Raw genomic sequence first — 27,017 nt, 5'->3', positions numbered from 1 at the left:
GCAAATTTCAAAGTGGTTTTAGAAATAAACGTTGTTTTACAAGTTATCTTCTTTAAATGTGTCTTAAAGTTGTAATTTCATCATTATAACACTGTTTTATGGATTATATGCGGAATAAAACAACGTTTTAGGATTCAAGAAACAAATTATAGGCGTGTAAACAATCATTTGACATTAAGATATATTACAAAATCAAAACAAAAATAAAAAAATCTTACTCAGCTTTTGACATGACCTCACTTTATAAGTGCATCCTGTCACTAGCCCAACAACAACGAAATCAACTATACAACCCTGTGGTTTGTGTACACTCTCCAATTGGCTTTCTAATTTTTATTTGCATTAGGTGTGTTTGTGTATCCAAAAATTGTGGAAATTTGACCAAATTATTGCTGGAAGTCGTCCGCGTACTTTATTTGTCAGCAGAAGAGAGGGTTTGGGGTTTGGTAATTGAGAGCTTGCAAATTTCTACTGGTGGTTTTCTTCCCAGCAGTATTGAACTGCTGTTTTCATGGCGAAACAATTAAAGGTGGTCTCATTTGCACAACAAACACAAACCATATGGCGCAATCTGCCATCTTGTCATCAAGCTGATCGTACCACCTTTAATTGTTTCGCCATGCATTGGCGCCAAAAACACTTTCACGTATGGCAACACTCCCGATTTCAATCGTTAAATTGAAAATTCTTCAATTTTTGGGCGTTGCTTTTGTGGGATTTGTTTGCAGAGTTGCATTTTTCAACGCAACGCTCAACGCGCCTATTCTGCTTTGGCCTTTACACTCCTGCAAATTTTTACAGGAAAAATACGCTAACATACCTGTTATCATCATGAGCATCCACAAGATTGAAAACTTTATCATAATAAACGTTTAAATTATAAACTTAAAAAAAAGTTAGAAAAAGGAAACAAAATGTGAAAAACCTTTAAAGTCCAAAGCATTTGACGTTTTAGGGGGATTTTGATACATCTCTGTAATTGCCATCAGCTGGGCCAGTGACTTTACCTTGTATAAATGTGCCTAGTGAGAAATTAAATCAAAACTCTTTAAACGTCAAGTCAAAGTCAACGTCGTCGAAAACAGACGCAAAAAAAGGAAAAGATATTTATCATAATTTTCTAGAAATTAAGTTAATAATAGGCTCTCCATACCCCGCAACAACAAAATTCGGAGAAATGCGAGCGTGGAATCTAAAACAATGTTATTACATAGTGATAGTTATGGTAAGCATGGTGAATAAGTAATGGCAAAATGTAAGCAACAATAGCAGACGAAAAAAGTTCAAGTTGCGGTGAAAAATAGCTCTACCTTATACCCTTTAAAAAAGAAACACGTCAGCCACGGCGGCATAGATTTACCAGTAGCCGGTGCGATACATGAAAAAATGGCAAACAATCTGCCTATTGACTATAATGTTTTGATGAAAAACATTGCATATATTTTTCCTTTTGGTAATGTAACCCTTTCTATTTATTTGCAGGTATTTTATGTGTTCTACCAACCTGCAGATAGTAGCGGGGCGGTACCTTTGACCAGTGAAAATATTGATATGACATTAGGTGAGTAGTGCACAGCGCATTTAATAATACTTCTTACACTTGACAAGTGTGTTTGCACATCAATTTCCAGAAGCCCTTTCTTATCTTCCTGAGCCTTCCCCTTAATTAGTATTAATAGTAATGCCTTTGTTTATGTTTCTATCATAAATCACCCCCTTTGTTGAAGGAGAAATTTTGACTAGAAATGTTTCCTAAACATATCGAATAGAAATCTTAAGATTTGCATTTTAGCTTTTATTTCTTTTATGTTAAATGAATCAATGTCTGGGGCGGGTGGTGGTTATCAGTGTAGTGGTGCTTCAAAACTGTCTCTCTATCGTTTGACGATTATGATTGCCTCCTCTTGACGTGTCAACTAAGAGCACATTGCCTGCTTGTATTTATGTACATATGGTTATGTGTGTTATGCGTGTGTACGATTCGTAGTACAACCTCAACCTAGTAATAAATAAATAAACAAACAATGTTTATAGGCGATACAGATTTGTGTTGTATTAGACATTTTTCATTTTTCGTTTTTTAATCAATGAATAGCTTTGTTGTTGTTTTTGTTTGTTGACCTTTCGTTTAGATCTTGGTAGAGGTAACAGAAGTCATCAAACCCATTTCATTGTTTATCTGTTAAAATATTGGGGTTTTCATTATTAGGCAAATAAATATTTGAAGCCCTAAATAAGTAGTTTACCAATGATTTAATGAAGAAACCGACAACTTTATTTGACAAAGAAGGCTAGCTATGTAGCTTACTTAGACATCAAAAAAGCTTTAGGTTAAATGGGTAGACCGCCTTTAAGATGAGTTTACTAGGAGGTCAGTACGGCCCTTTTTGTTGCGAAGAAGTAAAAAGATGCGACTCCTTAGAACATACCTAAAGATGAGAGAAAGCTGGAAAAGAAAATGGCAGCAAGCAAACGCATATCGAGGGCAAGATCTCGAAAGCCTACGGGCATTCACGCCACGCTTTTTGAGGACATCGCAAACAAGTTCCTCCGGTCGGGCTTGAAACGTTCGATGACGAACTATCTGTGTGGTCGCCAGTCGTTTGAGGAATTTAGAGATAAGAAATCGAAGCCCCGTAGAGCGAAAAAGGGACCGCCTTCAAGATGAGTTTACCAGGAGGTCGGTACGGCCCTTTTTGTTTCCCTATTGAAAAGAAGAGTGGGCGAAGAAGTAAAAAATTTGATTTATTAGATCATACCTAAAGATGAGAGAAAGCGGAAGAAGAAAGGGTTGCTAGCAAACGCATATCGAGGGCAAGATCCCGAAAGCCTTTCACACGGTCAGTCATGCCACGCTTTTTGAGGACATCGCTAACACGTTCCGCCATTCGGGTTGAATGACAAAATATCTGTGTGGTCGCCAGTCATTTGTGGAATTTAGAGATAAGATGTCGAAGCCCCGTAGAGCGAAAAAGGGACCGCCTTCAAGATGAGTATACTTAAAATGGCTGTATCTCCTAAACTATGCGTCGTAGAGGGAAATGGGCCTTAATTCATGACTCCATCAAAGATCCATTAAAAATCGAAATTTCACTTGGAAAACTTAAAATGGCTGTATCTCGTAAACTATGCGTCGTAGAGGGAAATGGGCCTTTATTCATGACTCCATCAAAAAACCATTAAAAATCGAAATTCCACTTCGAAAATTTAAAATGGCTGTATCTCCTAAACTATGCGTCGTAGAGGGAAATGGGCCCTAATTCGTGACTCCATCAAAAATCCATTCAAAATCGAAATTTCACTTGGAAAACTTAAAATGGCTGTATCTCCTAAACTATGCGTCGTATAGGGAAATGGGCCTTAATTCATGACTCCATCAAAAATCCATTAAAAATCGAAATTTCACTTGGAAAACCTAAAATGGCTGTATCTCCTAAATTATGCGTCGTAGAGGGAAATGGGCCTTAATTCATGACTCTATCAAAAATCCTTGAAAAATCGAAATTTCACTTGGAAAACTTAAAATGGCTGTATCTCCTAAACTATGCGTCGTAGAGGGAAATGGGCCTTAATTTATGACTCCATCAAAAATCCATTAAAAATAAAAATCCTTTTTGTTTCCCTATTGAAAAGAAGAGTGGGCGAAGAAGTAAAAAAATGTGATTTATTAGATCATACCTAAAGATCAGAGAAAGCGGGATAAGAAAATGGCAGCGAGTAAAGGCATATCGAGGGTAAGATCTCGTAAGCCTTCCACACGGTCAGTCATGTCACGCTTTTTGGGGACATCGCTGACATCCTTCCTCCGGTCGGGCCTAAAACGTTGGATGACGAACTACCTGTGTGTTCGCCAGTCGTTTTAGAGATAAGAAGTCAAAGCCCCGTAGAGTGCAAAGGGGTGTTTCCCAAGAAGCCGTGATATCTCCTATACTATTGTACCTCTACCTCTCCTCTATTTCACATTCTCATATGAGGGCAGTTGTACGATATTGGCTTCTTGACCCATGTTAATGACATCTGCGTGAGGTTGAACTACTAACTCGCCATATATTTCGCTGCTAGGAATGAAGATATCCGGCACCAAATCTTCAGCGGAGATGCATAAGGAGTTGGATATGATAGTCGATTGTGTTAGAATTCTGGCCGCCAACTATCCCAAATTATTTGGTGTCATATATGACAGTCTTTATAGAATTTCCGCAAATGCCAATGCAATTTGTGATAAATTCAGAAATAGAAACAAAGTTGCTGGCAAAGCAACCTTGTTGATCACATCCAGCGAAAGTGTCCGGCCAGTGATATACTATGCAGAACCAGTGTGGACTCTCCAACTGAGTAAAAACGCAGTGGAACAACATTCAGATCTGTCAGAATGCTGACCCACCTACTGCGAAGTTCTGTCTCTGTTCGCATGTAGACCAGCTCCATCAGGAGACCAAGATCCATCATGTGCAAACGGACAACTAAATGATGTCTAATCCATTTTGTGGATAAACCTTCACCGCCCAGAGATATCAGGGTGGATCTACATGATCTAGAGCGTGACGTTTAGCGGAACAAGAAAAAACCTTTAAATCAGGGTGCGTTTCAAGCGGGTCTATATAGCATTCACGCAGACACGGTAGCAAAAGCGGTGAACAGCTATCGAGTGAACGCAATCCTTGGAAATCGACCGCACGGCAAACCCGATTAGTTTTGGCGCAATTGCGTTTGGGTTGATGTAGCCGCCTCAGCTGATACAGAGCTAGGATTGATGCCAGCGTCTTAAATGTCTTAAATGCAACCAGCGATCCCACGACAAACGCCAAATGACACAATGTCTTAGGTTCAGTGTATAACACACTGCTACAACAACAACAACAATAATGTCTTAGCAACCCAATGACAGCCGGTTGTACGCACCAGATTGACCCGAATTCCTTCGTCGGAAGTACTGCCGTCTCAGTGTACAACACACCGCTGCAACAACAATATTTTAGGACCACATCCCTGTGGACGCTTCTCAACTTGGTCGCATAAGTCATTGGTCTGGATACTTAACAGAATCCAGCAGACGAATGGATGAGACAATACACACTTCTACAATATCAACAACAACGGCTTAGCGCAGAGCGGTACCACTTGGTGCCTATCAGGAGACTAAGATCCTACCAGTGCCTTCTGGGCTATTATCGCAGGGATCTTTCAATTCATCAGAAAGGGCATCTACTGCCCAGTAGATTTAAGATACATCTACACGATATGTGGCGTAAGGTTTAGCGCTGTAACTGCTACGGAGTTGTTGTTGTAACCACAATTTCATGTGGAGGTGGCGATCCTCGTCAAGCTCCTTTACGTAAGCAAGCTCCAAAGGATCGATCGCCACAGGAACAGGTTGGCCATTGGTTATTTAAAGGCGCCAATAACTCACCTTTTCATAACGAGCATCATAGGCACTCAGTATTTGTGCAAGAGCCGATACCAACCGACCTCTAACTGAGACACTCCGTTCGATGCCTGCTACTGAGCTAGGATTAATGCCAATGTGCGGAATGTGCGTGCCAATTGTGGCCTGGGACCACACTACAGAAGTCGCCAATTTGAACTTCCCAGCCAAAACTACTCGTCTCAGACCCAGATACCTCTGGACGCGCCTTGCCTTAGTCAAAGAGCTGGATCTCGATATTCAGCAAAAGCAGACGAAAGATAGAACACAACACAACAACCACTTAGTAGAGAAGTTTACACGGCTGATTACCTAAGGTAAATACCTCACAAGTGTCGTCAGCACTAGGAGGGGACAACCAACTCTGAAATCGTGTCTGATGTTCCCGCCGGAATTTGGACCTAAGCGTTCGGCGTCAAAGGGGGAACATGCTAACCTCTGAGCTAGGAAGGCCCCATTCCTGCTATGTCGCCAATCGTCACTGAAGTGACATTCTCAGAAGCTACTGCAAAGGGGAAACTGTCCATGGAAAAAAAATGGTCCTGGGTCTTTATTTTTCTAAATGTTTTTCTTTATTGAAATTATTTAAAAAGTTTTTATTTCATTCAACCAAATTCATTGTTCCTCTTTTTATGACTCTGCTATAAAATTAATCAATTATTATTCAATTGTTTATTTATAAAAACGTTTAGTAAATAATTACGCTTATCGTTCAACCTATATTGAGTAAATTGCCATAAAATGTGACATTGGGTATAGAGGCTTTACACTACACCATAAACCAATTGGAAGAAGCTACGTGTCGTGAAATGATGATATCTTAAGTTCAACAGCTCATGCGATAGAATATCTGTTCTCATTAATTTTAATGACTTACTTCTTAAATGGCTATAAAATTTAAAATTAGATTTTTATTCATTTAAACAGTAACGCCAACATTTACATATGGACATAAAGTGTACTGAAGGATATTTTGACAACATTTTAATTCTTTAGAAATTATTGCCAAAACTTTATTTCTACAGAACATTTTGTCAAAATTTTATTTCTATGGAAAATTTTGTTAAAATTTTATTTCTATAAAAAATTTCGTCAAAATTTTATTTCTATAGAAATGTCTTAGTGAAACAACGACCGCCATGGTCGACCCCAGAACTGGTTGGTCTAAGGAAGGACTGCAGAAAACTCTTCAAGAGGTTGAAAGCCACAAGAGCACCACACGATTGGGATATCTATAAGGCTGAGCTAAGAAAATATAAGGGTGAGCTGAGGAAAACTCATAACAAATCCTAGGTAGATATCTGAAGTTCCGTGGAGGATACATCTGAGGCCTCTAGGCTAGGCTGAGACCTCTGCCCTCGAGACCTATTACGGTGGGATATATTCAGAAGTCAGAGAATGTATGGACAATGTCTAGTGAGGAAACACTAGAACTACTCGTTGATACACCTTTCCCGGGAAATTCTCCTACGGCAACGTGGCGCCAGAAGAGGTTGTCACTGGTATGCATTCGTCGGAGGTTATTGGGGAAATTGTGTCTGAGCCGAAAATCCTTTGGGCGATAAGAACTTTCGACTGCTTTAAGTCGCCAGCAGTGTTGCCACTCAAGAAATTTATTTCCTACCGAACTTCAAGAAAAATCCTATCAAATCCAACCTCAACCTACCAATTGTTCTGGAAGGCAGAAATGCGGTGTATGTTATTATACCGAAGGACGGCCATTCTATTTTTCAACGCTACAAAGTACTATATCATCGTTATCCATATAGGATCGAGAAATTTCTGTCCGGAAGATGGCCTATATGTCGATGTTTGAACCCTAAAAATTGAGGTCAACCTACCAATATAATAAAAACCTAAAAGTTTTGGTCCCAATCCCAAGGCAGCCGGTTGTACGTACCGGATTGACCCGATGAAGTCCTTCATCGGCAAGGGCTGCCGCCTCAGTGTACAACAATGTCCAATGTTCCAGGCAGTGTAGAATAACCCTGCCTGAGCCGCTTTTTGATAAAAAGTACTGTAGCACTATTCCTGATAGAACCTATTGGAACAACGTTATCCCTGGTAATAGAAGTTACATAGACTTCTGTATGAATGGTTCCAAACTAGACGACCAGGTGGGTATTGGGCTTCACTCTAAAGATCTATAACTGGTCATACCGAAAAGGCTACCCGACTGCAGTTTGTATCAAGTGGAGATCCTTGCAATTAAAGAAGTGGTGGAATGGCTAAGATATAATGTCATAATGACGATTGGCATAAATATCTTCTCAGACAGCCAGGTAGCCATTAAATCCCTGGAAAACGTATTTCCGAACACAAAAACCGCCCTCGACTGTTGCAGATCTCTCAACGAGATGGCTGAACAGTTCTAAGTTGATCTGCTCTGGGTGCCGGGCCACAGAGATATCCTCGGGAATTGTAAGGCAAACGAGCTTGCGAGGCTAGGAACTACCTTTCACATCCCAGGTAAACTGGAATCTGTGGGTATGCCTCTAGCGACATGTAAGCTACGATTGGTACAAATATCTTTCAGACAGCCAGGCAGCAATTAAATCCCTGGAAAACGTATTTCTGAAAACAAAAACCTCACTCGACTGTCGCAGACTTTTCAACGAGATGGCCGAATAGCTCAAAATGTACCAGTTCTGGGTGCCGGGCCACAGATATATCCCCGGGCATTGTAAGGCAAACGAGCTTGCGAGACTAGGAACTACCTTTCACATTCCGGGGAAACTGGAATCTGTGGGTATGCCTCTAGCGACATGTAAGCTAAGTTTTCAGCATCAGGCCATGATAGATGGTCACAAAGAGGGGGCTGTGACTATTCCGAAGCTATGTAGCATAATCTAGACTTGAAGATGTCTGCCGTTTTGCTGTCATTGGCTAGAACATACGCATCAATCATTGTATCCGTCATGACAGGTTACCGTCTAATCGGAAAACATGCTGACAGACTGAAGGTTGCTAGTAACGAGTTTTGCAGAAGCTGTGAGTATATCGAAGAGGAAGAGACTATAGAACACCTTCTGTATGTGTGTCCCGCACTGGCAGTCAGAAGAAGTTCCACGTTAGGCTCTCATTTCTTTGAGAACCTGCCTGATTTAGCGGACTTGTTAGGCTTTTTAAAGCGATCTGGATGGTTCGACGATAGGAACTAGAAGCCATCTTCCTTTTTCTGTTCCTGTGGTATCACAATGGGCGAAAAAGTCTAAGTGAGTGGCAGACAGCCACTTAAACCTAACCTAATCTAGACTTGAAGATGTCTGCCGTTTTGCTGTCATTGGCTAGAACAGACGCATCAATCATTGTGTCCGTTATGGCAGGTCACTGCCTAATCGGAAAACATGCTGACAGACTGAAGATTGCCAGTAACGACTTTTGCAGAAGCTGTGAGAATATCGAAGAGGAAGAGCCTATAGAACATCTTCTGTGTGTGTGTCCCGCACTGGCAGTCAGAAGAAGGATCACTTTAGGCTATCATTTCTTTGAGAACCTGCCTGATTTAGCGGACTTGTTGGGTTTTTAAAAGCGATCTGGATAGTTCGACTGTAGGAACTAGAAGCCATCTTCCTTTTTCTGTTGAGACTGATTACTGCCACTTAAACCTAACCTAATCTAGACTTGAAGATGTCTGCCGCTTTGCTGTCATTGGCTTGAACAGACGCATCAATCATTGTGTCCATTATGACAGGTTACTGTCTAATCGGAAAACATGCTGACAGACTGAAGGTTGCTAGTAACGACTTTTGCAGAAGCTGTAAGTACATCGAAGAGGAAGAGACTATAGAACACCTTCTGTGTGTGTGTCCCGCACAGGCAGTCAGAAGGAGTTCCACTTTAGGCTCTCATTTCTTTGAGAACCTGCCTGATTTAGCGGACTTGTTAGGCTTTTTAAAGCGATCTGGATGGTTCGACGGTAGGAACTAGAAGCCATCTTCCTTTTTCTGTTCCTGTGGTATCACAATGGGCGAAAACGTCTAAATGAGACTGATGACTGCCACTTAAACCTAACCTAATCAAGACTTGAAGATGTCTGCCGCTTTGCTATCATTGGCTAGAACAGACACATCAATCATTGTGTCCGTCATGACAGGTTACTGTCCAATCGGAAAACATGCTAAAAGACTGAAGGTTGCTAGTAACGACTTGCAGAAGCTGTGAGTACATCAAAGAGGAAGAGACTATAGAACACCTTCTGTGTGTGTGTCCCGCGCTGGCAGTCAGAAGAAGTTCCACGTTAGCCTCTCATTTCTTTGAGAACCTGTCTCATTTAGCGGATGTGAACATTCTCAAGTTGGTGGGCTTTTTAAAGCGATCTGGATGGTTCAACGGTAGGAACTAGAAGGCATCTTCCTTCTTCTGGTTCTGTGGTATAACAATGGACGAAAATGTCTAAGTGAGTATGATGGCAGACAGCCAATTAAACCTAAACTAACCTAATCTAGACTTGAAGATGTCTGCCGCTTTGCTGTCATTGGCTAGAACAGACGCATCAATCATTGTGTCCGTCATGACAGCTTACTGTCTAATCGGAAAACATGCTGACAAACTGAAGATTGCCAGTAACGACTTTTGCATAAGCTGTGAGTACATCGAAGAGGAAGAGACTATAGAACACCTTCTGTGTGTGTGTCCCGCACTGGCAGTCAGAAGAAGGATCACTTTAGGCTATCTAATCGGAAAACATGGTAAAAGATTGAAGGTTGCTATTAACGAGTTTTGCAGAAGCTGTGAGTACATCGAAGAGAAAGAGACTATAGAACACCTGTGTGTGTGTCCCGCACTGGCATCACAATGGGCGAAAACGTTTAAGTGAGACTGATGGCAGACTGCCACTTAAATCTAACCTAACATTTTTCTATAGAAAATTTTTTCAAAATTTTGTTTTTAGAGAACATTTTGTTAAAATTTTATTTCCATAGAAATTTTTGTCAAAGTTTTATTTCATTTACCCAACGCATGTAATGCAAGCCATTAACCAGGCCATCATTTCCATAGAATTATTTTTTTTAATTTTATTTCATTGAATAAATTGAGTTCTGTCTTATTTTGTTGATTATATTCCGGCTTTTTTGCTTATAGAACAGTTATTTTATTCATATTTCAAGAAACACTTGTTGTATAAAATACCCTGCATATGGGAATTTAAAACCATTGTTTTTAAATAATATTATATTGGGTTGCCCAAAAAGTAATTGCGGATTTTTCATATAGTCGGCGTTGACAAATTTTTTCACAGCTTGTGACTCTGTAATTGCATTCTTTCTTCTGTCAGTTATCAGCTGTTACTTTTAGCTTGCTTTAGAAAAAAAGTGTAAAAAAAGTATATTTGATTAAAGTTCATTCTAAGTTTTATTAAAAATGCATTTACTTTTTTTTAAAAAATCCGCAATTACTTTTTGGGCAACCCAATATAATATTTTTTTTATAAAAAATACTTTTAGCTAGAGTCGTAAGCAACCATGTCCCATGAATTGTTCAGATAAAACACTTGTTAAGCTTTGTGCCACTGAATTATCAACGAATATTCTTTCGTAAACTCGCACAATTGTTTTACTTGATAAAACAGAAGAACACAATGCTAGGAATCATTAACTGACTTTCTGATTTCCCTATTAAAAAACCTATATAAACCTATTTTTCATACAGATATTTATTCAATAAAAGCTGTCGAAAATCTCAGATTTTATGAGGCTTGAATAACATCAGCCGTTATATTTTATGGACTTTCACTGATTTTGTAAAGAGGTTTTTGTGAATACATTTGGCTTGGTTCATTTTATGGTGATTCAGCCATTAACCCAATGACTTTAAGAAACAGGTTTTCTATTCATTGAAATTGAAAGCATTACACACTTGGTTAAACATTTTATGAATGGGGTCAAAGCGTGAGGTCTATTAGATAAGTTTTTGTGTTTTTTTTAATGCAAATTTTTGTCTTTCTGTTACGGAATATTCATAATTCATTTTTTTTTAATATTCTTTTCAAAATTTTTTTCTATATTTCTTTCTTTGCAGCCTCCAATGAATTGGTGTTCTTAAACTTTTATGCCGAATGGTGTAGATTTAGTAATTTATTAGCGCCAATTTTTAATGAAGCTGCTGATAAGGTTTGTTGTTGTTGTTTTTTTTTTTTAATTTTTCCAATTTATATATTCTCCACTTTTCCTTTTCTTAAAGGTAAGAGAAGCCTTTCCTGATGCTGGCCGTGTGGTGCTGGGCAAAGTTGATTGTGATAAGGAGACCTCCATTGCTTCAAGATTCCACATAACCAAATATCCAACTCTGAAAATAGTGCGCAATGGTCAATTGAGCAAACGCGAATATCGAGGGCAACGCTCGGCCGAAGCTTTCTTAGAATTCGTTAAAAAGCAGCTAGAAGATCCCATCAAGGAATTTAGCTCTTTGAAAGATTTAGAAACTTTGGATTCTAAGAAACGCATAATCATAGGCTACTTTGATCGTCGGGATCAACCGGAATATGATACCTTCCGCAAAGTGGCTTCGAATCTCAAAGATGAATGTCAATTTCATGTGGGCTTTGGTGATGCCGCCCAAGCCATGCATCCTCCAGGTAAGTACAGCTGCCTGCCATAAATGGCATTGCATGCAATGTTTGTCCTATCGAAACTAACAAAATCTTAATCTCTTCGTGTTTATCTTTGTCTGCCTTACATTGAACATTTTTGCAAAAAAAAAAGGTGATGAAAATAAACATTTAGGTAATGCCTTATATAACTTAACTTTAGGTAATTATTGTTTTGTTTTTTGTGTTTTTCTGTTATTTTGATTTTCCTCCTTTTTTCCTTTTGACTATGCTTTTCTTCTTTAACAATTTCTTTGCCTAAGTTTTCTGTGCTGTTTTTCATTTACACAAAAATAGTTTATAAACACATAACTAATTTCTTGCATATGACTTTGGTTTGAAGATAAAGCAAGCATATAAAAATCCAACAACAACAAAAAATTTGGTATATATGGAAAATTATTACAAAACTTTGCATTTATGGAAAATTTTGCCATAATTTAATTTTGAAAGAAATTTTGTACAAAAAAAAATTTTGTAAACATTTTATGTCTACAGCAAATTTTATAAAAAGTCTTGTCAAAAGTTGTGATTTCTTTAGAAAATTTTGTAAAAACAATTTTTATTGAAAACTAGCTGTCATTTAAGTTTGGATGTTTGATGTACTCCCTTCTTAAAATGGCTTTATTTCAGCCCGATATTCTCATGATGTCCGATTTAGGGGTGTTTTCGAGGGTGAGGTGGTGCCCCAGACACTTGGCCCTAAAAAAATATCAGCATCGTGGTCTTCTCTCAAATACCATTTATTTAAACCCCATATTGCCATTGGTTTAAGGGGGGTTTATAGTATAAGGCATTCACCAAACACTTGGCCCTTAAAATTGGCAACCAAATTCGTTTTTATACCCTCCACCATAGGATAGGGTACTTTATTTCAACCCCATATTCTCATGATGTCCGATTTAGGGTATTTTCGGGGGTGAGGTGGTCCCCCAGACACTTGGCCCTAAAAAAATATCAGCATCGTGGTCTTCTCTCAAATACCATTTATTTAAACCCCATATTGCCATTGGTTTAAGGGGGGTTTATAGTATAAGGCGTTCCCCAAACACTTGGCCCCAAAATTGGCAACTAAATTCGTTTTTATACCCTCCACCATAGGATAAGGGTATACAAATTTCGTCATTCTGTTTGTAAGACCTCGAAATATGCGTCTAAAACACCATAAAGTATATATATTCTTGATCGTCAAGACATTTTAAGTCGATCTAGCCATGTCCGTCTGTCTGTCGAAAGCACGCTAACTTTCGAAGGCATAAAGCTAGCCGAAATTTTGCACAAATACTTTTTATTAGTATAGGTCGGTTGGAAGTGTAAATGGGCCAAATCGGTGCATGTTTTGATAAAGCTGCCATATAAGCCGATTTTGGGTCTTGACTTCTTGAGCCTCTAGAGGGCGCAATTCTCGTTCGATTTAACTGAAATTTTGCACATGGTGTTTTGGTATCATGTCCAACAACTGTACTAAGAAAAGTTCAAATCGGTCTATAACCTGGTATAGCTGCCATATAAACCGATTTTGGGTCTTGACTTCTAGAACCGCTAGAGGGCGCAATTCTCATCCGATTTGGCTAAAATCTTGCACGTACTGTTTTGTTATGACATCCAACAACTGTGCTAAGTAAGGTTCAAATCGGCCTATAAACTGCTATATAAACCGATCTTGAGCCATCCGTTTTGGCTGAAATTTTGCACTAGGTGTTTTGTTATGACTTCCACCAACTGTGCTAAGTAAGGTTCAAATCGGCCTATAAACTGGTATTGCTGCCATATAGACCGATCTTAAATCATGACTTCTTGAGCCACTAGAGGGCGCAATTCTCATCCGATTTGGCTAAAATTTTGCACGTACTGTTTTGTTATGACTTCCAACAACTGTGCTGAGTATGGTTCAAATCGGTCCATAACCTGATATAGCTGCCATATAAACCGATCTGGGGTCTTGACTTCTTGAGCCATTAGAGGTCGCAATTCTCATCCGATTTAGCTAAAATTTTGCACGTACTGTTATGACTTCCAACAACTGTACTAAGAAAGGTTCAAATCGGCCTATAACGTGGTATAGCTGCCATATAAACCGATCTGGGGTCTTGACTTCTTGAGCCACTAGAGGGCGCAATTCTTATTCGATTTTGCTGAAATTTTGCATGACGTGTTTTGTTATGATTTTCAAAAACTGTCCTAAGTATGGCTAAAATCGGTCCATATGAACCGATCTGGGGTCTTGACTTCTTGAGCCTCTAGAGGGCGCAATTACTATCCGATTTGGCGAAATTCGGCATGACGTGTTTTGTTATGACTTTCAACAACTGTCCTAAGTATGGTTAAAATCGGTCCATAACCCCATATAGCTGCTATATGAACCGATCTGGGGTCTTGACTTCTTGAGCCTCTAAAGGGCGCTATTACTATCCGATTTGGCTGAAATTTTGCATGACGTGTACAGCTATGACTTTTAACAACTCTCCTAAGTATGGTTCAAATCGGTTCATAACCCTTTATAGCAGCCATATGATCCGATGAGGGTTCTTGACTTCTTGAGCCTCTAGAGGGCGCAATTACTATCCGATTTGGCGGAAATTCGGCATGACGTGTTTTGTTATGACTTTCAACAACTGTCCTAAGTATGGTTAAAATCGGTCCACAACCCCATACATTGGGTTGCCCAAAAAGTAATTGCGGATTTTTTAAAAGAAAGTAAATGCATTTTTAATAAAACTTCGAATGAACTTTAATCAAATATACTTTTTTTACACTTTTTTTCTAAAGCAAGCTAAAAGTAACAGAAGAAAGAATGCAATTACAGAGTCACAAGCTGTGAAAAAATTTGTCAACGCCGACTATATGAAAAATCCGCAATTTCTTTTTGAGCAACCCAATAGTTGCCATATGAACCAATCTTGAGTCTTGACTTCTTGAGCCACTAAAGGGCGCAATTACTATCCGATTTGGCTGAAATTCGGCTTGACGTGTTTTGTTATGACTTTCAACAACTGTCCTAAGCATGGTTAAAATCGGTCCATAACCCCATATAGCTGCTATATGAACCGATCTGGGGTCTTGACTTCTTGAGCCACTAGAGGGCGCAATTACTATCCGATTTGGCTGAAATTCGGCATGACGTGTTTTGTTATGACTTTCAACAACTGTCCTAAGTATGGTTAAAATCGGTCCATAACCCCATATAGCTGCCATATGAACTGATCTGGGGTCTTGACTTCTTGAGCCTCTAGAGGGCGCAATTACTATCCGATTTGTTTTTCGTTATGAGTTCCAACAACAGTGCTAAGTATGGTTCAAATCGGTCCATAACCCGATATAGCTGCCATACAAACCCACCTTTAAGCTTGACTTCCTGAGCAATTATTATCCGATTTGGCAGAAATTTTGTACAACGGCTTCTCCCATGACCTTCAACATACGTGTCAAATGTGGTTTGAATCAGTCTATACCCTTTAACAGCTCCCATATAAACCGATATCCCTATTTTACTTCTTGAGACCCTAAAGGGCGCCATTCTTACCCGAATTGGCCGAAATTTTACACAATGACTTTTACTATGGTCTTCAACACTCAATTCAATTATATTAATATTAGCAATTATTTTCTTCTATCTTTTGTTTGCCCAAAAAGAGATACCGGGAAAAGAACTCGCCCAATGCGATCGATGGTATATAAGATTCGGCCCGGCCGAACTTAGTACGCTTTCACTTGTTTTCGCTTATTTTTCTCCAAAGTTTCGCCGACGTTTTTTTTTATATGGAGTTTGACAGCATTCCGCGTGAAAAGATGAAATGAATACCCTGCTTTAGTTCGACACCAATGGACTCACCCGGTAGCTCTTAGTTGAGCTTGTTATGATAACGATGAACACCACATAGATCGGAACTCAAAGCTCCAGCATTTATGGTTCTCACAGTGTCTCTTACCGGTCTCTCTATAGCAGACTTGTGCACATTATTTAAAGTAGAGATGTGTCCGTGAGTGATTTTTCACTAACGCTCCCGTACGCTCACGAGAAAAAAATGTTATTCACGCAACCTCACGCACGACTTTTTTATGTCGACTCACGCTCACGCACGCTCACAAGACACAAATTTTACTCAATCCCATGGCAGCCGGCTGTACGTACTGGAGTGATCCGATGGAGTCGGCAAGGGCGCCGCCTCAGTGTATAACACACTGCTACAACAACAACAACAAATTTTACTCACGCACGATTCACGAGAAAATCACGATTTACGAGACAACCACGACTTTGGGACACTCACGAGAAAATCACGACTTACGAGACAACCATGACTTTGGGGCACTCACGAGAAAATCCCAACTCATGAGCCATAGTTAAACAAATATTTTTCCATGAAGCGAAAAATATTTTTTTTCCATGCGTCTCAAATCATAGAACTTTTGAACGTGCGAATTTCAATGTCTAAAATGTATACATTACCTGCCTATCCACTTTTCCTTTTCATGCATCTGTAGACAGATACGTACCTTAATAAACCGTATGATTTGAGAATATACGACAAATTTAGTTTTTCGCTATTTTTTGTCTCAGGAGTCGTGAGTTGTGAGTGTCTCGTGATTTCACTCATTCAATTTCTTTAGGTGCAATAGCGGTCGTTCTCCAAGAACCCCATTCACCCGGTAACTATTCACCGCTCTACATCTACTACGGTATCTGCATGAATGTTGTCTAGATCCGCTTGTTATGCCCTTTGATCTAGAGGTTCTCTCTTGTAGCGCTGAACATCACTCTCTAAATCGTGTAGATCCACCTTAAGGTATCTGGCACATCCACAAGATGATATTTTGGATGGTCCCTGCGATAACAGCCCAGAATGTATTGGTTAGATAGCATGTAGGTTTGTCTTCGAACGGGTAGGATCTTTGTAATGCCTGTATATTCAAGAGTTTTGCACAAGCTGAAGTTGTGTATTTCCCGTCAGACACTCCCATGAGTGACTAGATATGTTGGTCATGCCGAGCATTTTAGTCTTCTTTGTGGCCATGATATCTCTAGTCTCCGTTGTTGTTGTAGCAGTTTATTGTGTACTATCTTTCGTCTGCTTGATTCTGTTGAGTGTCAAGACCCAGGAACTCCGCGACTAAGATGGGGTGCGTCCACAGGGATCTGGGTCTGAGTCGAGTGGGTCTGGCCGGGCAGTTAAACAGGTGACGTGTATCGTGCGGTCCCTGGTTACAGTCGGGACATACATCTTGCACGTCGGCATCAATCCTAGCTCTGTGGGAATTGAGGCGGCTGCATCTGCCGGAACGTAATTGAGCCAGAATCACTCTGGTTTGCCGGGGGAGGTCGATTTCTTCGGGTGCAATGGGTGGCGGTCGTACTCCAAGGACTACATTCACCCGGTAGCCAGTTAACGCGTCTGCTACCGTGTCTGCATGAATGTTGTTCAGACCCGCTTGATATGCCGCTTGATCTAGAGGTTCTCTCTTATAGCGCTGGACCTCACGCTCTAGATCATGTAGATCTACCTTAAGGCTTCTGGGCGGTGGGTATCTATCCACAAGATGATGATTTGGATGATTTCTGCGATAACAGCCCAAAAGGTATTGCTTAGACAGCATGTAGTTATGTCTTCGCACTGGTAGGATCTTTGTCTCCTGGTGGAGGTGGTCCACATGAGAACTAAGGAGGCAGCCCGTCGCAGTTCGGAGGGCGGCATTCTGACAGATCTGAATATTATTCCACTGCGTGTCACAAAGCTGACGTGACCACACTGGCGCTGCATAACTTACCACAGACCGGCCAATTGCTTTGTACGTGGTCAACAAGGTTTCTTTGTCTGCACCCCAAGTGCTGCCAGCGAGTGACTTGAGGACCTTGTTTCTACTTTTGACTTTATTGCAGATTGCTGTGGCATGTGGGGAGAAAGTGTAGGAGCTGTCAAATGTGACGCCAAGTATTTTGGGACACTTGATGGTCGGAATCAATTCTCCATCGACCATCACAGTCAGCTCAGAATTCACCTCACGCGTATTTGTAGTGAACAGTGTGGCTGAAGATTTGGTGGCGGATATCTTCAGATTTCTTGCAGCGAAATATGAGGCAAGCTCGTTGAGGTAGACGTTCAACCTATCGCAGATGTCATCAATGGGTGGGGGGCCTGATGCCAGGATCGTACAGTCGTCCGCATATGATACGATCTCTATGCCGTCTGGAGGAGGTGGGATGGAGGAAAGGTAGAGGTTAAACAGAGCCGGAGATATCACCCCGCCTTGGGGAACTCCCTGTTTCACTCTACGGTGTTTTGACTTCTTATCCCTAAATTCCACAAATGACTGGCGGCCACACAGATAATTCGCGACCCAACGTTGAAGGCCTGGCTGGAGGGACGTGTTGGCGATGTCCTCAAATAATTTGGCATGGCTGACCGTGTCGAATGCCTTCGATAGGTCCAATGCCACGAGGACCGTCCTATCACATGGCCTGGGTTGATTGAAGCCACGGCAAATGTGTGTGGTGATGGCATGCAAAGCTGTTGTTGTGCTGTGCAGTCTCCGAAATCCGTGTTGATGCTCGGCGAATGGAAATTCTCCTACGAGGCTCGGGAGGAGTAATGCCTCAAGCGTCTTAGCCACTGGTGAGAGAAGGGAGATCGGTCTGTACGACTCCCCCAAACTCGGGTCTTTACCAGGCTTCAGTAGCGGGATCACTCTGCCCATTTTCCAGACATCGGGAACTATAAGAGTGTTCAATGACAGGTTAAGGACAGTGGTAAGGTACTCAACTCCAGGTAAATCCAGATTCTTCAGCATCAATGTAGAGATTCCGTCGGGGCCCAACGCCTTGGAAGATTTGGCGCCACGGATGACATTCGTAACTTCGCCCACGGTAAATTGTGATGGCTGTTCATCGGCTCGGAGACCACGAATACGGCGAATGGCTCTCCTCCTTGCCCTGTCTCTCTCGGGATGCACGATAAATTGACGGTTGAACAACCTGGCGCATCTCTTCGGATCAGTCACGGTTAACTCGCCAAAAGTGACTGAGGTCCTGTCGTCCCGTCTACCGGGGTTCGAGAGAGACTTAACAGTGGCCCACAATTTGCCTGCACCGGTGCCTAAGTTACATTGCTCCAAGTGTTCCAGCCACAAATTCCGCTTATGTTCGTTGACTACCCTGTTTATTTCCAGATTCAGCTCGCTGATTCTGGGGTTAGCGGGGTCCATAGCACGAATCCCATCACGCTCGTCTGCGAGTACCACTGCTTGCGCCGGGAAATTGGGTCGCACTTGCGGTATTCGACCGGCTGGTATAAAGCGAGCGGCTGCTGCGTTGATGATGTCTCGGAATTTCCTCTCGGCCACAAGCACATCAGAGGGGGGTGGCAGTTCATTGAAGCGGCGATTGGTATACCCTCTGAAGCCAGTCCAATTGGCCTTCTTATAGTTGATGAACGTTCGGCGCTCAGAGGTTATGAAGTCGGGTGGTCGGTCGATGGTGAGGATTATGGGGAGGTGGTCTGACCCCAAAGAGATGACGGCTTGCCAGGATACGTCACTCAGGAGATCAGGGGATGCGATTGAGATGTCTGGCGAGCTGCTGCACCTCCTCGTAATCCTAGTGGGGGCATCCTCATTCACCGTGCAAAACGTGGAGCTATCTATCTGCTCTGCCAAAGCTATGCCACGCTGGTCGTTGCCTAGGGGAGAATGCCATGACGAGTGATGTGCATTGAAATCCCCCAGAACCAGACGACTATGGCCAGATAGCAACCCACTTATGTCGGGGCTGTAGGCCTGGCCATTAATCGGGACACAGCTGCCAACCGGCGGTATATACACGTTGTATATCGCTATCTCGGCAGTACCAGACTTGACTGCTACCCCCATACATTCCATGTATGGGTCACTAGCGTCAAGCGCAGGCGAGATAGGTCTATACTGCACGGAATGGTGTATAACGAAGGCCAATCCCCCACCTCCATTCCTTGAGCGATCCTTACGTAGCACATTGTAGCCGTGACAACTGTGCAAGCTGCAGGTGTTAGTCAGCTTTGTCTCCTGGATCGCTGCGACCGATATGCTCTTCCGACTCATAAAATCCACAATCTCATCAATCTTGCCTCGCAGTCCATTGCAGTTTAACTGCAGGAACGATACATTTCCCGACACTGGCCTGGCAATAGTAGGGCTAGGGTGCTGTCTTTGCATAAATTGCCGTACGGGAGAGGTCGGGGGGGTCACATAGTCCGACGACGAGGACGCCGAAGGCGACGACGGCGACGCTTGTGACCCACTGCTGGCTGTGTTCGCACAGCACCTAGCGACATAGCCAGTATGACTATACTCCCGTAGCGAAGTTAGGCCAGAGCAAGAACGGAAATGTACCCACTCCAAGCACCTGTTACACCTCACCGACACTGACCGATGATGAAGGCGGTTCTGGCAAACGGAACAGAACCAGGGTCCGGGGTTCTTTTCAATCCCGGCACGGACCAAAAGCATACGGAGAAGGCACTCCGGGATGTGCCTCTCCCATGACGAAAAAAGACGAACACGTACACTGAGGCGGCAGCCCTTGCCGATGAAGATTCCATCGGGTCAATCCGGTACGTACAACCGGCTGCCATGGGATTGAATCTAGTCTCCGTATTATCGATTTGCCCAGGTAGCTGACGTGGTAGCGTGCTCGGATTGGCATTTCAGGGTTTGTGGGTTCGATTACCACCAGGACCTTTATTTGTCGCTACTGTGGTAGCACAATAGATAAAAATTTGTCCAAGTGAGTCTGATTTCAGACCTAATCTATCATCGATGCATCGAATGCAAACTTTTACCAAAACTTTATTTCTATTGAAAAATTTTTCGTTGAAATTTTTTTCAAATTTTAAAAAAAATAATTGCTTGTTTTGTGTGCTTTTATTTTAAAAAACTTTAAAACTGAAGTCATTTTATAAAAATTACACATATTATATAATCTATAAACTCATTGTGTGCATTTATCTATCTAGAATTTGTTAAATAATATTATCAATTTGTTTATCATTGCTACATTTAAAGGCCATCCGATTATTGTATTCCGACCTGATGTGGCGCTGAGTCATGAAAATGACGAAACCTTTACGGGAAGTCTTAAGAATTTCGATGAATTGAAAATCTGGATTCAAGAGAAATGTGTGCCCTTGGTGCGTGAGATAACATTTGAAAATGCCGAGGAATTGACCGAAGAAGGTTTACCCTTCTTGATACTTTTCCATCATCCGGATGATACTAATTCCATAAAGGATTATAAGGCCATCATAGAGCAGCAATTGATGGATGAAAAACGTGGGTTTTAATTTTTTCATATTTTTTATCATTATTTTTTTTTTTACATTTGACTTTTTTTATGATTACAGAGAATGTTAATTTCTTAACGGCTGATGGCAAACGATTTGCTCATCCTTTACATCATTTGGGCAAATCAGAAGATGATTTACCCATTATAGCCATAGATTCATTTAGGCATATGTATTTGTTCCCCAAATTTAAGGATATGTATACGCCAGGCAAATTGAAGCAATTTTTGCAGGATTTATACAATGGCAAATTGCATCGGTAAGAAGATGTCATTATCGAACGATTTTTTAGATTAATTTAAAATTTGTTGTTGTTTGTTTTCAGTGAATATCACTATGGCCCAGATCCTGTTACAAACGAAATACAAATCGATGTGGCCTCAAATACCGCTCCCCCAGAATCAACGTTTAAGAAATTAGGACCTTCCAAAAATCGCTACACTTTGTTAACAAAAGATGAACTGTAAAGGAAATTTCTGTTAACTTTCAAAAACTCTTCCTTTCCTTCTGAGTCGACCACCACAAAATTATTCAATTTTAGATTTAAAGTTTAATTTATATGTGGTTGGGTGGCTAACGAAGTTATTCCAGTTTTCTTTCTTTAAATTCCTTTAGCTATATGGTAAAAAAAACCAACAATGTCCTACTTATGTATATTTATTTTCCCATGCTAGAAAAGTTTTCATTTCCTCCTCTTCTACTAAACCAAAATAATTTTCATTTTCTTTGTTTTGTCCTTTAGAAAGTTTAACCTGTTTGTTTTTTTCCCTTCTCTTTTATTGATTTAAGCAATAATTGTGATTTTTTGCCTTCTTAAGTGTGTGTGTGTGTTTATTTGTTTATATTGATACACTGAAAAAAGAAGCTACTTCTTGCTGAATCTTGGTAATACATTTTTTGACCTATGCTTAGTGGTAGAAAAAATTCGCCTAACAACTTCTAGGTTTTATTTAAACAAAATCTATGAAATCTAATTTAGGCTACGTATAACTAAACAAGCAGTCCTCTCAACTTTTTTATACATATAAATCTAAAGTTCTTCTTTTAGTAGGCTACTTATCTCTCCTACCTATTTCCCTCTCCTTTGTTACATTTTGTTTGTTCACAATTGTAATTACAAAAGAAAGCAACATTAAAGAATCGGTATTCAGTTTGCTTCCCTGGCATTTAATTAATTTGAAGTATATTTTTGAGTTTACGTTTTAGCAAGCAGTGAATATATATGAGTTGAAAGAAACGAAAATTTTTCAAAAATGAATGAAAAACTGTAAACACTTTATATAGTTTGTATTTAATGAAGATGTATTATAAATTATGTATAATAAAATAATAAACTAAATTTAGTAACATAAATGAAAAATTTTCCAAAAATCTTCAATCATTATGCTCGTCTCGAACGAGAAATTAATGAAACATATGAAATAAATGATCTTTGTCCTTACAGGCGAAAAAAAAACATGAAAAAAAACCTTATATAAAAAAAAAAAAATTGTTAAAAATTAATTTCTATAGAAAATTGTGTACAAATTTTGATTTGAAGAAAAAATTTTATTGTAATTTTGTTGTATTGTATCGGCTATAGGTCCATTAAAACACAAATATTTAAGGTTTTTTTTCTTTTATTTTTCTCCAATATTTCGGTAGACTCCGTCTACCATTTTCAAGGATTTAATGAGTTGTTACACGAACTATTGTCTGTTGGCAACAGACAACAAGAATTTTAAACCAGGTCAACAATACCCTAACAGAGAAAAAATTTTATTTCTAACAAAAAATTTTATTTTTATAGAAAATTTTGTCAAAATTTCGATTTCTATAGAAAATTTTGTCAAAATGTTATTTCTATAGAAAATTTTGTCAACATTTTATTTCTATAGAAAATTTTGTCAAAATTTTATTTTTATAGAAAATTTTGTCAAAATTTTATTTTTATAGAAAATTTTGTCAAAATTTTATTTTTATAGAAAATTTTGTCAAAATTTTATTTCTATGGAAAATTTTGTGAAAATTTTATTTTTATAGAAAATGTTGTCAAAATTTTATTTTTATAGAAAATTTTGTCAATATTTTATTTTTATAGAAAATTTTGTCAAAATTTTATTTTTATAGAAAATTTTGTCAAAATTTTGATTTCTATAGAAAATTTTGTCAAAATTTTATTTCTATAGAAAATTTTGTCAACATTTTATTTCTATAGACAATTTTGTCAAAATTTCGATTTCTAAGAAAATTTTAACAAAATTTTATTTGTACAGAAAATTTTGTTTCTTTAGAAAATTTTGTCAAAATTTTATTTCTATAGAAAATTTTGTCAAAATTTCGATTTCTATAGAAAATTTTGTCAAAATTTCGATTTCTATAGAAAATTTTGTCAAAATTTCGATTTCTATAGAAAATTTTGTCAAAATTTCGATTTCTATAGAAAATTTTGTCAAAATTTCGATTTCTATAGAAAATTTTGTCAAAATTTCGATTTCTATAGAAAATTTTGTCAAAATTTTATTTCTATAGAAAATTTTGTCAAAATTTTATTTCTATAGAAAATTTTGTCAAAATTTTATTTCTATAGAAAATTTTGTCAAAATTTTATTTCTATAGAAAATTTTGTCAAAATTTTATTTCTATAGAAAATTTTGTCAAAATTTTATTTCTATAGAAAATTTTGTCAAAATTTTATTTCTATAGAAAATTTTGTCAAAATTTTATTTCTATAGAAAATTTTGTCAAAATTTTATTTCTATAGAAAATTTTGTCAAAATTTTATTTCTATAGAAAATTTTGTCAAAATTTTATTTCTATAGAAAATTTTGTCAAAATTTTATTTCTATAGAAAATTTTGTCAAAATTTTATTTCTATAGAAAATTTTGTCAAAATTTTATTTCTATAGAAAATTTTGTCAAAATTTTATTTCTATAGAAAATTTTGTCAAAATTTTATTTCTATAGAAAATTTTGTCAAAATTTTATTTCTATAGAAAATTTTGTCAAAATTTTATTTCTATAGAAAATTTTGTCAAAATTTTATTTCTATAGAAAATTTTGTCAAAATTTTATTTCTATAGAAAATTTTGTCAAAATTTTATTTCTATAGAAAATTTTGTCAAAATTTTATTTCTATAGAAAATTTTGTCAAAATTTTATTTCTTTAGAAAATTTTGTCAAAATTTTATTTCTATAGAAAATTTTGTCAAAATTTTATTTCTATAGAAAATTGTGAAAATTTTTTTTAAAAATTTTTTTCCACAGAAAATGTTGTGAAAATTTTTTTCTAGACAAAATTTTGTAAAACTTATATATCCATAAAAAATTGAAGAAAAAAATTGTACATCTAAATAACTAGTAAGTGATAAGTTCGCCAGTGGTCGTCGGCTTCGCATAAATGACTGTAATTACGGATGCTGATGTGGCCAAATAGACCCACGTCTCTGTATTTATTTAGTTGGCCGTTGCTGACCGTTCCTCTTCTCAAACTTAGAAAAGATTTCCAAGAGTTTTAATACTGGGAGAGGCCCTTGCTTAAGAAGATAACTGGTGAAGGGCTCGATTATTCGTGTGTCTGCCCTCCAACCGAATCGAACCTAGGTTAGGTTGAACAGAGGGTGCAGATATTAAACTGCCCCATGCCACTATAGACATACACCTAAGCCAGTATTCGGCTTGTTGTGCGCTCTAAAAACTAAAAAGTAACCTCGAAAAAGAAAATCTATGTTAGGAAGAATTCCGTGCTACTTACAAAATCTTTAATTTTTTCCATGTCACGCCCCTAAGTTGGTTCATGTCTGGTATTGTGTCCGCACCTAAGTGCCAGTATCTTTTAGACACGAAAGCCGGGGAATGACAAAGGAAATGCTCCAACGTCTCATCATCTTCCCCGCATGTCATCCACATGCCATCACTTGCCGCACCGATTTTACAGAAGTGAGCTCTAGTCCTGTGTCCCGTTATGATACCAATAGCTATACTGATCTCCTTTTTACTACCTTTCAGTCAAATCCTCGTCTTCTCACGATCTAAATCCCCCAATAGGATTTTCGCCGTCCTATCGACCGTTTCGCTGTTCCACAGGGTTGCATGCCCATTCATCACCCACGCCCTTAACTCGCACTGCGTCAACTCGAAAGGCTTCGGGTTAACCAAGTTTTTTGACGGCCCTCCTCTGGCCTTTACCACCAAATCGTCTGCCCTTTCATTTCCCCTTACTCTCTTATGGCCCGGCACGCAAACGATGCGAATTTTGCCATTCGCAGAGAAGGCGTTAATCTCCTTCTTACACTGCAAGACTGTTTGTGACCTTACCGTCCTCGTTGTTATTGTCCTTATGGCAATTTTTCTGTCAGTAATGATGTTCACATTCGATGCCCTCCCGTTCCACTTCACGCATTCCGTGATTGCCCGAATCTCCGCCTGCAGTTCCGTATTATGGTCAGGCTGTCTAAAACAGATCTCAGTCCCTGGGTTCTCAATGTAAACCTCCAGGCCAACTCTGTCCTCCAGCTTTGATCCATCCGTGTAACATGATCTTCCAGATGGCTATACTAGGGTTACGTCAATCCATGACTGTGCCGATGGCAGCAGTGCACTCGACTTGTTACCTTGTTCATCCCAGGTATCCGATCGGAAACCTCTTCCCTTTCTTCCAGGTTTCTTATCGTCGCCTCGATTATACCGCGATGGTATGAGCTGCTCCCATCCTCAATCCATTCTCCCATCGCCTTAAGTCTCATAGCCGCAGTGGCTGCCTCACACTTAATCTGTATGTCATTGGGTCGGATATCTAGAATAGTCTCCAGTGCGCCAGTGGGCGTGGTCCTTATCGCTCCGCCTATGCTAAAACAACATGTTCTCTGAACCTGTTGCATGGTCCTAATGTTGCACTTTTTCTCCATAGCAGTCCACAAAACTGGAGGCCACCGTAGCGCAGAGGTTAGCATGTCCGCCTTTGACGCTGAAAGCCTGGGTTCGAGTTTTTTTTCTTCCGCATTAGAGATAACGACCATTTAGACCTTTCTCTGTCGTAGAAGGACTTTCCGAACTTTAAGAAAAACATATATACAGTAATTTTCTCGCTGTAGAGTGAGTATAGCCCTTTCTTTATTTCACTCCATTTACAATAACAATCTTGAATTTAGAACATTATGCAGTCCCATAAAAGCTGCTATAACTGTTAGCTTAATGCATTTATGGCGACATTTAGTACCTCGTTTTTGGTAACTCTTTAGATTTTTTTGGACAGCGATCAATTCACTGAAAGAAAACTCATAATCAGTAAAGTTTGCTTTAACCAAAGTCAGAGGTTGGCTCTTACCTTTCATGCAATTGATTATGGTTGACTGAGTTCACAGCACTTGTCTCCATGGCGTTTGAACAGCTGTATAGAATATCGAACAAAAGTTGTGGCTGGCCCCGACAGAATCTCAAACAAACTACTGACTGTTTTGTTTTAATTTTTGGAAATAAGTCAGACTTAGCTATCAATTAACAGGTGAATGTAAAACTGATAAAAATCATAAGTAAATGAGCATTTGAGCAATGAGCTGGGCTACTTAAAATTCATGGAGAGTAGAGAACAAAGACAATCAACATCTTCACTGAAACAATTAACAGCTGTAGAGTGAGCTATAAAACATTTTTATTTTTATTTTGTGTAATAAAAGTTAGAAAAAAATTATTTTAACTACAATAAACAGAATGT

At 39.1% G+C, this 27,017-nt stretch overlaps 1 protein-coding gene and 1 long non-coding RNA gene across 4 annotated transcripts; one reads left to right on the top strand and one right to left on the bottom strand.

The window, feature by feature from the left end:
• Positions 1 to 1,053: 1,053 nt before the first annotated feature.
• LOC106087420 (endoplasmic reticulum resident protein 44) lies at positions 1,054 to 22,500 on the top strand. Of its 3 annotated transcripts, none has more exons than XM_013252457.2 (8): positions 1,054 to 1,225; positions 1,483 to 1,561; positions 11,447 to 11,538; positions 11,609 to 12,002; positions 12,130 to 12,150; positions 21,048 to 21,314; positions 21,386 to 21,584; positions 21,651 to 22,500. In XM_013252457.2, the coding sequence occupies exons 1-8, from the start codon at positions 1,178 to 1,180 to the stop codon at positions 21,790 to 21,792; spliced, it is 1,242 nt and encodes a 413-aa protein (XP_013107911.1). In that variant the 5' UTR covers positions 1,054 to 1,177; the 3' UTR covers positions 21,793 to 22,500. The 3 variants fall into 3 exon arrangements, with proteins under 3 accessions (XP_013107911.1, XP_013107910.1, XP_013107914.1); XM_013252456.2 differs by having other exon boundaries at positions 12,130 to 12,177; XM_013252460.2 differs by lacking the exon at positions 12,130 to 12,150.
• Positions 22,501 to 26,375: 3,875 nt separating this feature from the next.
• On the bottom strand, positions 26,376 to 26,936 carry LOC131997333 (uncharacterized). Its single transcript, XR_009398200.1, has 2 exons — positions 26,631 to 26,936; positions 26,376 to 26,569 (listed from the first exon to the last, which is right to left on the bottom strand). It is a non-coding gene; the product is annotated as an uncharacterized LOC131997333 (long non-coding RNA).
• Positions 26,937 to 27,017: the final 81 nt, after the last annotated feature.

The sequence above is a fragment of the Stomoxys calcitrans genome, chromosome 4, assembly GCF_963082655.1.
Source record: "Stomoxys calcitrans chromosome 4, idStoCalc2.1, whole genome shotgun sequence".
In the NCBI taxonomy this organism is placed as follows: Eukaryota; Metazoa; Arthropoda; class Insecta; order Diptera; family Muscidae; genus Stomoxys; species Stomoxys calcitrans.
This window is presented reverse-complemented; position numbering and strand designations above follow the sequence as displayed.

What these genes read in the sequence shown, in the direction of transcription:
- LOC106087420 (XM_013252456.2), top strand. Translation starts at nt 1,178, where the DNA reads ATGCGAGCGTGGAATCTAAAACAATGTTATTACATAGTGATAGTTATG. An exon ending in ATTACATAGTGATAGTTATG is followed by an intron (nt 1,226 to 1,482) that starts GTAAGCATGGTG and finishes ATTTATTTGCAG; the next exon opens with GTATTTTATGTGTTCTACCA. An exon ending in AAATATTGATATGACATTAG is followed by an intron (nt 1,562 to 11,446) that starts GTGAGTAGTGCA and finishes CTTTCTTTGCAG; the next exon opens with CCTCCAATGAATTGGTGTTC.